General features: G+C 39.1%; 1 protein-coding gene across 3 annotated transcripts in view; it reads right to left on the bottom strand.

Moving 5' to 3' along the window:
• Positions 1–12,193, bottom strand: part of PTPN14 (protein tyrosine phosphatase non-receptor type 14) — a 110,968-nt gene that overhangs the window by 34,695 nt on the left and 64,080 nt on the right. For all 3 annotated transcript variants that reach the window (XM_059841058.1, XM_059841059.1, XM_059841060.1), the window contains 3 exons: positions 6,150–6,247; positions 3,941–4,008; positions 905–975 (listed from right to left, as the gene is read on the bottom strand). In XM_059841058.1, coding sequence (XP_059697041.1) covers positions 905–975; positions 3,941–4,008; positions 6,150–6,247 — 237 coding nt within the window. The remainder of the gene's footprint in view (positions 1–904; positions 976–3,940; positions 4,009–6,149; positions 6,248–12,193) is intronic.

The raw sequence follows: 12,193 nt of genomic DNA, 5'->3' as shown, positions 1-12,193 counted from the left end.
TGTGTTGCAGAAATAGCACTACAGAGCACAGCAGGTGGGAAATCTTTCCTTTCAAGTCTGTGAGTTAACCAAGATCACACAAGCAGCCCATGGCAGGGAGAGAACAGAACCAGCCCTGTTCATGGCCAGCTTGGAAGCTATTCCTTTGGTTGCATCAAAGGCCCAGGCTTGCATTGAAACTCAAAACTGAGAATGGCCTTCGACTCAGAAATTGCTATTTGTCCTTTTACAACCACTTTCTCTCATGTAATGGGGAATGCAGCATCCTTCACATAATATTCCTATTGCATATGACATGTGGGCACTGCCATTTTTTCCCATAACAGCACTCTAGAGGTTTGAACACTTCCACCACTGAAACACCTGGACAACATGAAAGACACTTGCTCACAAAGAAGGGTTTTTTTTACTAAAGCACTAATGCACACACTCCTGGCTCATTAACTAGTAACACTATACGGTGTCTTCTCCTTGAGACTTCAAACCCAATTCCTGTTATTTTCATTTCCATTACACTGAGAGCATCTGTATCCCCCTCCCCTTGAAAGAGGCCCTTGGATCGCCACCGATCAAGTCACAGGGTCTTTCACACCAGGATTTAAATGAAATCAGAAAGAGAAAAGAGTCTACTGCATAGCACCAGTAGGGTTACACATGCTCATTAAACTTTAGGGTGTAAATGCTCATTTATTTGGGATTAAGTTCCTCAGCCATTTTGTGTTTACAAGAGGCAGATAATCTTCTGTGATAGTCTAATTAAAAATCCAGTGACACAAAGCATAATAGCAGCTTAGATATGCTAGTTAACCACTGCCAGGAATGCATGGGTAGGTAGGGAAGGACTAGAACAATGATAATTTTTTTTTTTTTTTAAATAGCACAAACTTTATCATGTCAAGCTCACCTGTGAGTTCGGTGCTCCTGAGCAACCTTCTGAGTCAGGTCCTCCAGGACAGCCTCATCCTGGGTCCAATCCTGTAAGATCATGAAGCAGCATCAAAAACTAGTCAGCCAAAGAGAGGGAGGATAAAATGGCAGACAGAAATTATGTCAGAAGACAGTTCAAGACTTGTAGTTACAGAGAGAGAACCTATCACTGACCACATTGAAAATTCAAAGCATGGAATGCTGAAAATATGTGAGAAGAACACAAAACTCTGATTTATTTTTTTTTTACCTTCTTTTGAAAGGGTAAAGTGATACTGTTAAAAACATGGGTAAGGTCCTTATTATTCCAAAATAGAGAACAGACTACAGAGTGCAGATAAAGTACCTTTTCCTGGGTAAGTACTAAACAAGTCCTTAAAAAATTTGGAAATCCATAAAATAATATATACCTTTTAAAAACCATATAATCATATAATACACAGACCATGGAAAAATGGAAGATGAATTAATGAGTATTTTTTGTCCTGCAACATACAGGTAACTCCCTTCCTCACATTAAATGGATTGAGTTTTGCTACTTCTTCAAAGATGCATTAAAACCTACTTTATGCTTGCAACACATTTCTGAGCCAAAATTTTTATACTCTCCAAATTTAATAACGTGGGGTAGAAACAATTCTGAAATAATTGGGAGCAAGTTAATAAAGGAAGTCTACTCATAAATACAGGGCCAAAAAAAGGAAGCTGAAAAACTTTCTTGCAAAACCTCAAAGTTCTTACTTTTATTGAAGAAAGCCTTAAGGCTGCATGCAATGTACTTAAATACACTGCTTCTTGCTCAATGGGGCCCTCCCCTCTGATATTTGCTTCTGCCACAAAAAAATGTGAAAGTGGTAGCGTGCTAATGAAAAATGGCATGGTACATGCCTATGCACAGCCACACACCTGTGGGGTGTACTGTGTACATAACTTTGTTCTTTTCACTGCTGAAGAAATGCCATTTGACACACATTGTAGCCTCACCAGATCAAACAGCACGAACGCAGCTGCCCCTCCCTCATCCACAAGCTCACTTCACTAATGAATTTATAGCAATGTTCTCAGTGGAGTCTTTTTCTATGCCTCAAATTCACTCAAATCCCCCAACTTGCTTAGGACTCGTTTGTAACTGCAGCACTATGCCACTGTTACTGAACTTGCAGTGAAATATTTACTTTTAGGTAATCCATCCTCCCCAGAGGAGCAAAGAGAAGTAGTTAAAAAAATGTCTAGAGAAATAGCTGATTTAAGAGTAGGCTTCTCAAGGTGTAGGAAGCAGACACTCTCCTGATCTTCTTAAATTTAGCAATAGTTGCATGGATGAAAGGCAAAATACCACAAAGCAATGGTAAACATGCAAAACAGAAGAGAGCTGACCACATCACCACAGAGGCAGCTGACAGAAAAACAGAGGTTCTGAGATGGGCCCAAAGAGTAAATTGCTGAACCACAGAGAAATTAACCACCTGAAAGCTTATCTAGACACCTAAAACCTCCCCTAATATTTTTCTGAACAGAAAAATACTACCAGCATATCTCTGGCAGTGTTCAAGACCAGGCTGGATGGGGCATTGAGCAGCCTGGTCTAGTGGGAGGTGTCCCTCCTCATGGCAGGGGGCTTGAAACTCTTTGATCCTCAGGGTCCCTTCCAACCCAAACCACTCTATGATTCATTTTGTATTGAAAGAACTTTGCAGAAGTTCATTTACAAAATTAATCCCTGACAACAACACTTTTCTCCATATATATTTTCAGCCATCTTCTTTCCCATTTAGGCTATCATACATGACTTCATAAGCCATCAACTATACACAAGATCATCAATTACTTATCAATAGATAAGATGGCTAACCAAAGAAATTCTGCTCCATAGAGAAGATAACAGAAGTTTATTAGTGAAAGGTTAACACTGAAGCCACATTTTACATGTATGTTCTATGTAAAGCATATTCAGATCTCTGTACATTCCCATCTTCCTTCTGTTTTTTAACAGATTGTATTGAACTATCTAGTGGCTCAAAATCACACTTTCACTTCAAGACACCAGGCAGATGTCACCTTTTGGAACTTAAGATGAACTGTCCACTGCAGTTCCTGTACAAAGAGCCTGGGTAAGTGGGATGAAATGCTTCTCAAACCTTCAAATTACAGTGAGATGAATCATTCTCCCTCTACTGCTCCACTAATTGCAGAGGGAAGTCAGATGCCTTAACTTCCAGGCAGCTACACTCAGGGCATGGAAACCCCACCCTGCTTCCAGATATTTTTTCCAGTTGGAAAGAATTCCATAATCTTTTTTTATTTATGAAGATTACACTAAATACTCATGCTGATGGACTTGTTCATCTAAGACAAAGCCAGCCTTAGCTCCAACAGGCATTTGTTCTGTGTTTTTTCTTCTCTAATTTATCCTCCCAGAGAATCTGAATGTCACAGACTGCAAGTGCTCGGCATTTGTCACTAAATTTCCAATATCACTAGTGATCTAAGCTCCTTCCCTAAACATTCAAGTTATTTGCTAGCTTTCAAATGTAAACTGAGTTTACAGCAAATGTTCCCTGGAGAACATTTTGAGAAGACCTGATTCAGGCTTCACTTGAGTGCAACAGTCAGCTGATGTAAATCCAATATTCTCTTCTGGAGTGGCTGCATGGTTTGTCCTGTGACACAACATTTACTACAGCAGCAGCCCTTATATCCCCTTGATAAGCCATGCTGCTAATACCACAGTACTGCTATTATACACCTCCTAAAACAGCTGCAAATTCTTTTTTGATTCAAAGATGTCTGTTTCTTTTGTGGGCACCAGCTCCTAGTGGAGGCTCAACAGGAAATGAAAATGGGCTGACATTCCACAGCATAGAATAATTCAGCTGCAGTGAAGTTTTGGGGAGAAAATTTTACTTTCACTGGTCCAGTGCCGGTGCTTTTACTCTCTTATCAACAAAGCCATCTCTGAGTCATGGAGAAATTATTCACAAAAGACCATAAAAGAGAGGGATAAGGAACTCACCATAGGAAACAAGACATACTCTCGGAGGAAGTCATGAGATTCAAACTGATTATAGTCTCCAAAATCCGCTGGAAAAAAAACAACACAATTACTCATTTTGGCACTTTCCACACATGTCAAGACCACACTCAACCTTTGCACAGATGCTTAATTTCAAGTGGGCAAGTTCTCTCTGAAGCCACAGCCCAGCACAAAGACTTTTACTTTAGCTTTTAACATGGAAGTCTGAAAATAACAGTGTTATTACCAGAGATCAAGTGACAGCCAACAAGTAATTTCTTTCTTTGATCCCTAATATAATGACTATTTGCAATGCTTAACCATCGGGAGTGCAAGAGCTTGTTTTTCTGTAGCCTTCTTAAAATCATACCCCTATCAAAAAAATGGTGGGATTGCTCAGCCTCCTTAAAAATTGAGCACACTTTTGCTTCTCCACCATTTCCAATCCTGACCAGGCAAAAAAATAGTAAATTTAACCCAACTCTGCTACAATTCTACACAGTTGAACAAAAGATTAATTTTACAGCCTATAAAGGCTAAAAACCTATAAAGGTTTAGGTTTAACCTAAAAAGGTTAAAGGTCAGTTTTATTACAAATTGTCAATAACCAGCATAGGGGAAGGTTTATCCTTCTGCAGCCAACCTAGCAGTGCAAGCACTGTGTTGGTTTAACTGACTGGCCCACACCTTTCTACTCATGTCTATGCTTCTTCTACATCTCTCCAAAAGATACTCATCTCCATGCTCACATTCACTCATTTGTCAGGCTGAGGATTCTTGTCCAAATGTCCTTGAGACTGTGGAGTTTTGGAAATGCTTACTAAAGGCTAAACTGCATTTAAAAACCCCAAACAATGCCTATATTTATCTATCTGTTAAATATACAACAGCTTATATCAAAAGAGTATCTTGCCAGGAGGTTTTGATTTTATATTAATTGAACAGGATCAAACGCCATCTACAAGATTCTCATATTATAGGAGCTGGAAATCCCCACCATAAATCATTTTATCTAAACATTCTTTCAAAGCTACTAGACAATTTCACATATTGCAGGATGCCAAAAATGCAGTTTCATTTTGTTTCTACCTCCGAGTTATGTTTTAACATAAACAGAAAGAAATCAAAATGGGCATGAAACAGAGACTGCAAGTTTAAAAGAAGTAAGTATTTCAAATACCTTTCGTTGCATCACATGCAAAGGACAAAGGAAGTAATACAAAGTCAAGAACAGTAGGATTGACTCATTCTCAAAATTAGGAAAAAGCTCCGAAAAACATATTCATCATCTATTCAGACCTAACTTACCCACTGGAAAATCTTCATTGATCTAAATTAAAAGATTCATTATGGAATCTAATACACATATTTCCCTTTATTAGACAAACATTTCAAGATTTACAAGAAACATTTTCCCTTCAATATTTAGCAAAGATATAAGATACAAACACAGCATTTCTACTGCTCTAAAAGAAGACCATAGAAGCATTTCTCTCCATTGAGCCTTTAATTGTCAAGAATCAGATCCCCGTGTTTGCTATTTATGTATATACTTCCCCCTTCCCACTTTTCAGAGAGCATGCAGAGAACATCATTGCTGAAACTCTGCCTCAAGTTCTCATAGTCATCTGTGGACAGACTGGAACATACTTTATCCAAATACAGGGCTTCTTCCTCTGCACATACACATTTTATGATCCTACTTTTATTGATGTCCTTAGGAGTCTCAGAATAAAAATCATATTGTAAGAAGCAGTTTATTATTAACTTATAACTCACATTACAATTACGGTCATGTGTTCTTTCATACTTCAAATAGCACTATACAGCAAAATGAGATTTTAATTAAAGGCAAAATTAAAGCTGCTGCCGTGTTTTTTGATGTAATTTGCATTTGAAACCAGAGAACATGAAGCAAATTCATTACTGCAAAGTACTCCGTGGTCAGGGCTGGAAGAACTGGAGTTTTGTTGAGATTTGCTTGCAGGAATTTTAGAAATAGGAAAGTTGAGCACTGTGATGTGGTCCTTCATTCCCACCCTGAGGCTGTGAGTGTTCCATGCACAGCAGTCTACCCATGCACTTTGGAAACAACTGGAAACCCAGCTGCTGTGAGTAGGAGTCATACAGGGCCTCATGCCCAGTCAAGATGAAGGACAAACCAAAAGAGCCATTCCTGGACAGAGGCTATGGGGTCTCATCATCCTACCTTGCACTGCCAGACCAGCCAGTCGAATTCCCTGCTCGAATGAGGATATCAGTCGCCCATCAAGAACATCCTTTTTCACCTGTAGGTAATACTGATATCTACAAAAAAAAAAAAAAAAGCACAAATGAGCACAAATTATAATATCCATATGCTTGCATATTTCTTACAGGGGAAAAAAAAGATAGTGGAAAGGAAGGAAAAAATCACCCCAAACAGGTCGGGCTGTTGAACAGAGGTCTGTACCCAGCTTCAGAAGTTCCTCATTGCCACAACAAACCAATATGATCCCTACCTGTGCAATGCTTCCAGATGAGTGAAAGGGAAAATAAAAGGTTCTAGTTTGGGTTCTCCAGACCACATAGAAGAGGGACATCTGTGTAGATTACCTCTTTTGTAAATTTTATAGAGACCACGCAATCCCCGATGCAAAAGTGGCTTTTCCATGTTGCTTCTATTGTTTTTGATCCACTGTCACCATTTTGATTGAAGAAATAGAAATTTAGCTATACACTTTGGTCTGCTGATTTACCTTAAACTAGGGCCCATAAAAAAGGTTTTTTAATTGGCATTTTTTAAGTATAAGGATGACTAAGACACACAAACCAAGCAAACACAGCTTCTAGCACAGTCCATGTGTGCACTCAGCCTCATGCTTCCAACCCCTGGGTACACCTACCTGGGTGATCCAAATTAAGAACCTCAAAACCCAGCAAATGGGCTTTTTCAGGCTGTGAGCAGACACAGCAGCACAGACGTTACTGCACCCTACAGCTGTATCCCTGCCCTCCCTCTGAAACTGAAAGTGGAGGGCATCCACTTAAGAAATAATTGCTTGAGATAAAACTGGGATAGAAGGAATTGGTACACAAGCACGCTGGCCAGTCCCAGAGACTGCAAGCTCTGCAAGACAGACAGTGAAGAGCAGTCAAAGTCTGTGGGCAGCTAACACCTAACTGTGCTCAGCTACAACCACATCTGACCTTCTCTCTGAACCTCTTGACAGAGAAGCTGCTCTGGCCTTGCTTTAGAGTGTAAGTCACCTTCCCAAACCCAGCAGAAGGGAGAACCACTGCAACATCACCCACAGAACACAAACTGCACTGCCTTTAATTATGGTTGCAAATATTACTGTTTGTGCTGAGGTATAAGAAAAATATAATCTCATTTAAAATGCTCAGATTTGGCTTTCACACAGGCTAATAAAGATTAAAACTGATGGGGAATTTGAAATTTGATGGAGAGAGGCAGGCTGAAAAGCATACGTCTTCTCAGCCTGGGCCCTGTGCCTCAGCCCCAGGTTTCACACTTGCTCAGTTCAAGAGACAAATCAGCTTCTTTCCACTCCTTTGCAGTGACCAAATCCTAACTCTGAAAATATGCATAGATGCTTGACATAAGCTGCTTTATCAACTATGCAGGTGAGCAAATGTTTGATGAATTTGGTCTTTAAGACTTGTTTTCCCAAAAGCAGCTCTTTGGGTCCATGCGACATATACACAGGAGTTACGTATTCTAGTCTAACAAGGAGAGTAAAATCTGTACCTGCCATAAAAATAAGGCTATTGTTAAAACAAACACAGTGGTAAGAGGCTACATGAGACTCAAATCCATGACAAATCTTATAGTGACATCCCAGTGGTACAGAGGTCAAGAATGTCACCAGCTGTAGAGGAGCCATGATTTCAACCACAGTGTCCACACAACTACAGACAAATCACAGGAAGGATTACTTAGATAAGCACCAACAAAATACAGTGCCAATGCAGTTACTGTAGCATCAAATATTATGACCTAGGCTTTCAAAAGAAATATTGCTGTGGGGTTTGAGTTGCCATTTGACTTGCCATAGGAATACAATGAAAGCAAGAAGGAAACACGGCTTAGTGCCTGCCTTGGACAATATGGAATTCTCAAGAGGTGTCTCCACAAACTTCCCCCAACACTGATGTTAGAAATGTTAGGGCAAATAAAGAGCACACACACTGTTACACACTCACACTCAGAGTTTCACACTCATTCACACAGTTACACATTCACGGACAGCTGACAGCACCCACAATCTGAGAAAAATGTCTATTTATAGGTGTTTCACGTGATTGTCAGGAAGGGGTCACATTTAAAAATCTTATTAGGAATATTCTATAACATTATGGAATCATAGAATGTGTTGGGCTGGAATGGACCTTAAAGACCATCTAGTGAGTTTAGGATTTATTATATATTGTAGATTAGCATACATTAAGAGTTTAAGGGATGTACACAATTAGTGCTCTGACATTAACTAGTGTGTCTGTCATGAAAAAAATCTCAAGGAGAAAGTTGTCACTTCTCACAGGCAAGCTCACTGAAATGCAATCACTTGCTGTGGTTCTGGCACCTGTTGCAGTGAAATTACCAAGATAATCTGAAGAAGACTGAGGCAGAAACCTGTGGTTGGTACCTGCTTCCCCTTTAACCCTGTACTGACAGTGACAAGTGACATCCACCTAAAGAGTCCCCTGACATGTCTTTTCATGGTGTCCAAATAAAGCATGAACTGGGACATCTGTCCCCAGGCATGGACTGGGGTGGCTAATTCCAGTGTCAAGGCAGAGGAGGAGGATACCCTGGAGGAAGCTCCACTAGAAGGCTCTAATAACTCCACCAGCCACAGATTCATGGCTCAGCCATGCTGCAAAACTGTGGTCAGGCTCCCTGCCCAGCCAACAGAGAGGAGCAACTGGCCCAAGTTCTGTCAGGGATTTGAGGCTCCTCCATCTGAAATTAAATTAAATGCTGTTATTATACCACTATGCTAGCTGAGACTGCTCTTTGCTCACTTGGATTGCAAAAGTAGATCTATAATTTGAGGGAAATCAAACATTTTAAAAATGTTTCAGCTATAGATTCACAGAGGAAAGTTGTTCCAGGATAGCAGATAAAAACATGCATTTCAGAAGCCTTCTATTAGGTGGTTTAGTTGGGAAATCCTATGAGAAGTAAACAAAAGAGAAGTTTGCAATCTGCACCCCCAAATAATAAAAGAAAATTCTAACTTAAGATTTAGGAAGCTTTAATCACAAAGCCATTCTGGCATACCAGAGGAGTGCAGGGCAGCAGACACCACATAGCTGAGTCAGCCTAGAGCCAAAATCTCTCACCTTCATTGCTCTCTTTGGGTTAAACTTCACTAGCAGAGCCATTGTGTATTTAATATAATAAAGGCTACTGAAGTTTGCCAGCCTGTAGCTAATTCCAAGGGGAATGGGAGTGGACAACAAGTCTGAACAAAGCCATCATTATAAGGATATAATTTCCCACAACTCTATTTAGCCAACACACAAAACATTGGAAGTATATTTGCAGGTATGGCATCAAAAAGCATATTTTTATAGAGTAAAGAAGCTGCAACTGGATGACTATGAGACAACATCTCAACTCCAGAATCTGTATTTTGGCAATCCATACCATTAAAGGAAAAAAGCCCACCAAAACCCAATAGCATTAGTGAGCAGGAGATAAGGATACTATTTTAAAATTTAATTGCAACAACCAGATTCAAACTCTGCTACAGCTGCATAAATGTAGGGAAACTCCATTTGCTCAAACAATTCTGCGCGGACCTCCCCTAGGACCAGGGTTCACATTCAAAAAAGAATGTGGGTGTTTGTATAATGTCACTGAAGTCATTGCACCCTTCCATCAGCACTGTTTACATGATGCAAAATCCATGTTGCTATTTGATACACACAGAAAATAACTCAATTTTACTGATTTCTATTCTCCTTAACAACCAACATTTCCTATATCACAAGCCACACAGAACCTGGCCTGACCAACACAAGAAGTGAGGTTTTTATAGAGAAATTAAAGGATGGTTTACAAAAGTAAGAATATGAGTGAGGTTTGCAAAGTAATTGCACTGCATCTTCAGGATTTTCTTACTAGTGACTTTCAAAAGAACCACAAGGCAAATACTTCCTTACCTTAATCATTACCCAGTATTATCAGATCCACTAGCCTTAGTAATCAAGCAGCATCAAAGTTTGCTAGGAAATGTAAAGAAGCAGAACAAAAAATTCTTTTTGTCCCAGGGATTTACAATCTAAATGCATATTTTATACAAAAAGGTGACAGTATTGAGTTAATAAGGTTTAATATGGTTTGAATACTGCAATGTGACCTGTCTGGAGTTTTGTTATTTTTCACAGGTTTTACTTTCCTTCTCTATACATCAGGGAGGGTTTGTAACTCCAATGCAGCAGGAAACACTTGAAAAGCTTTTCTTTTTTTTTTTTTTTTAATCAGTTTGTTTTATTTGGAAATTTTGAGCCAGTATAAATACATCACAGTTTCAATACCAATAAATATTTACCTTGAGTGTATCTGAAAATAAACAAAGCACTACAAAATATGTATTAGTTACCCAAGAGGTACAACTCCTTTACAATCATTTCTAATGGTGCTATTACTGGCGTGACTAACTTTTTTATAACTCATTAGGTACCATTTTGGCACCAAGCCTATCTATTGGATAACTACATAGCTATGTAATTTAACTTCTCTGGAGGAAGAGAGAACTGCTCTACCATTTCATACCTCCAAAAGAAGAAACCTTTAAGACTCAACAGAGAAACAGATTGGTCCACCAGTGGTTAGCTTAAGAACTTCAGCTCTTTTCCAACTTCAAAAAAAAAATTGCAATTAGAGTACAGTATGATCTTCTAAAATTAGGAACACAATAAAAGTCTTATTGAGTCACAACAGTCCAAGTCAGCTCATTTGAGATTATCTTAGTATGGTAATATATTTCTGAGGAGAGACACTGCAATGTATGCTTATGCAATATGTGCCCACAGGGGAAGCAGTTTCTCCAGAACAGAAGTCTTTTATCATTTACTGAAATTATTTTAAGCACCAGCTTTGATATGGATGTGTCTATTGTTCACCTGACACCTTAAAACCTGCCATGATTTTGGCTTTTACACTATTTAGCAACAGGATTCCATAGATACCTATATGTCATATTTTAAATAGAAGCCCATTTGTTATTTTGAGGATATATTTTCTCAGCCTTTAAGGTAGAAGAGCCAATGATTTGGCTATTCAGGGAAATCAAAGGAACTCCCTAATAATGACCAAAAAGTGATTCCTATGTATTTACTACATGTTTAAGAGAATCGTATTACTACTTAACACTTACTGGTAGCTTTTCTGAGAAAAACATGCTTTAATGTATTAATGATCATTAGCCTAATTTCATAGGATATCTGAGGTTGGTGAAGCTACTCATGTAAACTTGGGCAGGACTCCAAGGCAGATTTGGGAGATCTAAGGTTTTGTTCCCAAGTCTCAATCCAGAGTACTACTTACTGGATGCTGTTTATTTCATGTGGATCATTCTGCAACAAATCTGACTTGTAAACTTGGAGTGGATTTTATATGGTAAAGAAGGCAGACAGGCAGACAAGACTGGTCTTTTCAAACGCAACATCAGTATATTGGCAAAGATGGTGTTATGATTCCTGAGCCTGAGCATGCTGAAACACATTTTGGAGGCAAGGATTCAATCAGCACATCTTAATCTAAAGGCACTTAAAAAAAAAAAAAAAAGATAGATACATAGATCCATGATGTCATTTTCAGTAACACAGCGCTAATGCCTCGTCTTTGCCACTTTAAAAACTTAGATGGTGTTGATAAACACCATCTCTAGTTCACTCCTTTGGAATTTTATCAACTTCTCTCCCACCAGCAAAAGTCTGGCGTTTCACAGTCCTAGACAACAGCCATTTACCTGGGATTTGTGTTAGAATATAAAAACCAATGACAGTGTTTCCACAATAGAAGGGTAATATTTTTGGAAGGGTATTGTTGAGAATGAGTCTACCACACCCTGTCACAGACCTTCAGGAAGATCAGCAGACTTGCCAGAAAAGGAGAGCAAAGGAGATGAAAGAGCTTTTGTCACACATGCAGGAGGAAATTCCTTCAGAAGCTCAAACTGTCAATGCCAATAGGAAAAACATAACATCTTGCAGGGTAAGAGCTCTTTGATCATAGCA

This window comes from Haemorhous mexicanus, chromosome 3 (genome assembly GCF_027477595.1).
Source record: "Haemorhous mexicanus isolate bHaeMex1 chromosome 3, bHaeMex1.pri, whole genome shotgun sequence".
In the NCBI taxonomy this organism is placed as follows: Eukaryota; Metazoa; Chordata; class Aves; order Passeriformes; family Fringillidae; genus Haemorhous; species Haemorhous mexicanus.
This window is presented reverse-complemented; position numbering and strand designations above follow the sequence as displayed.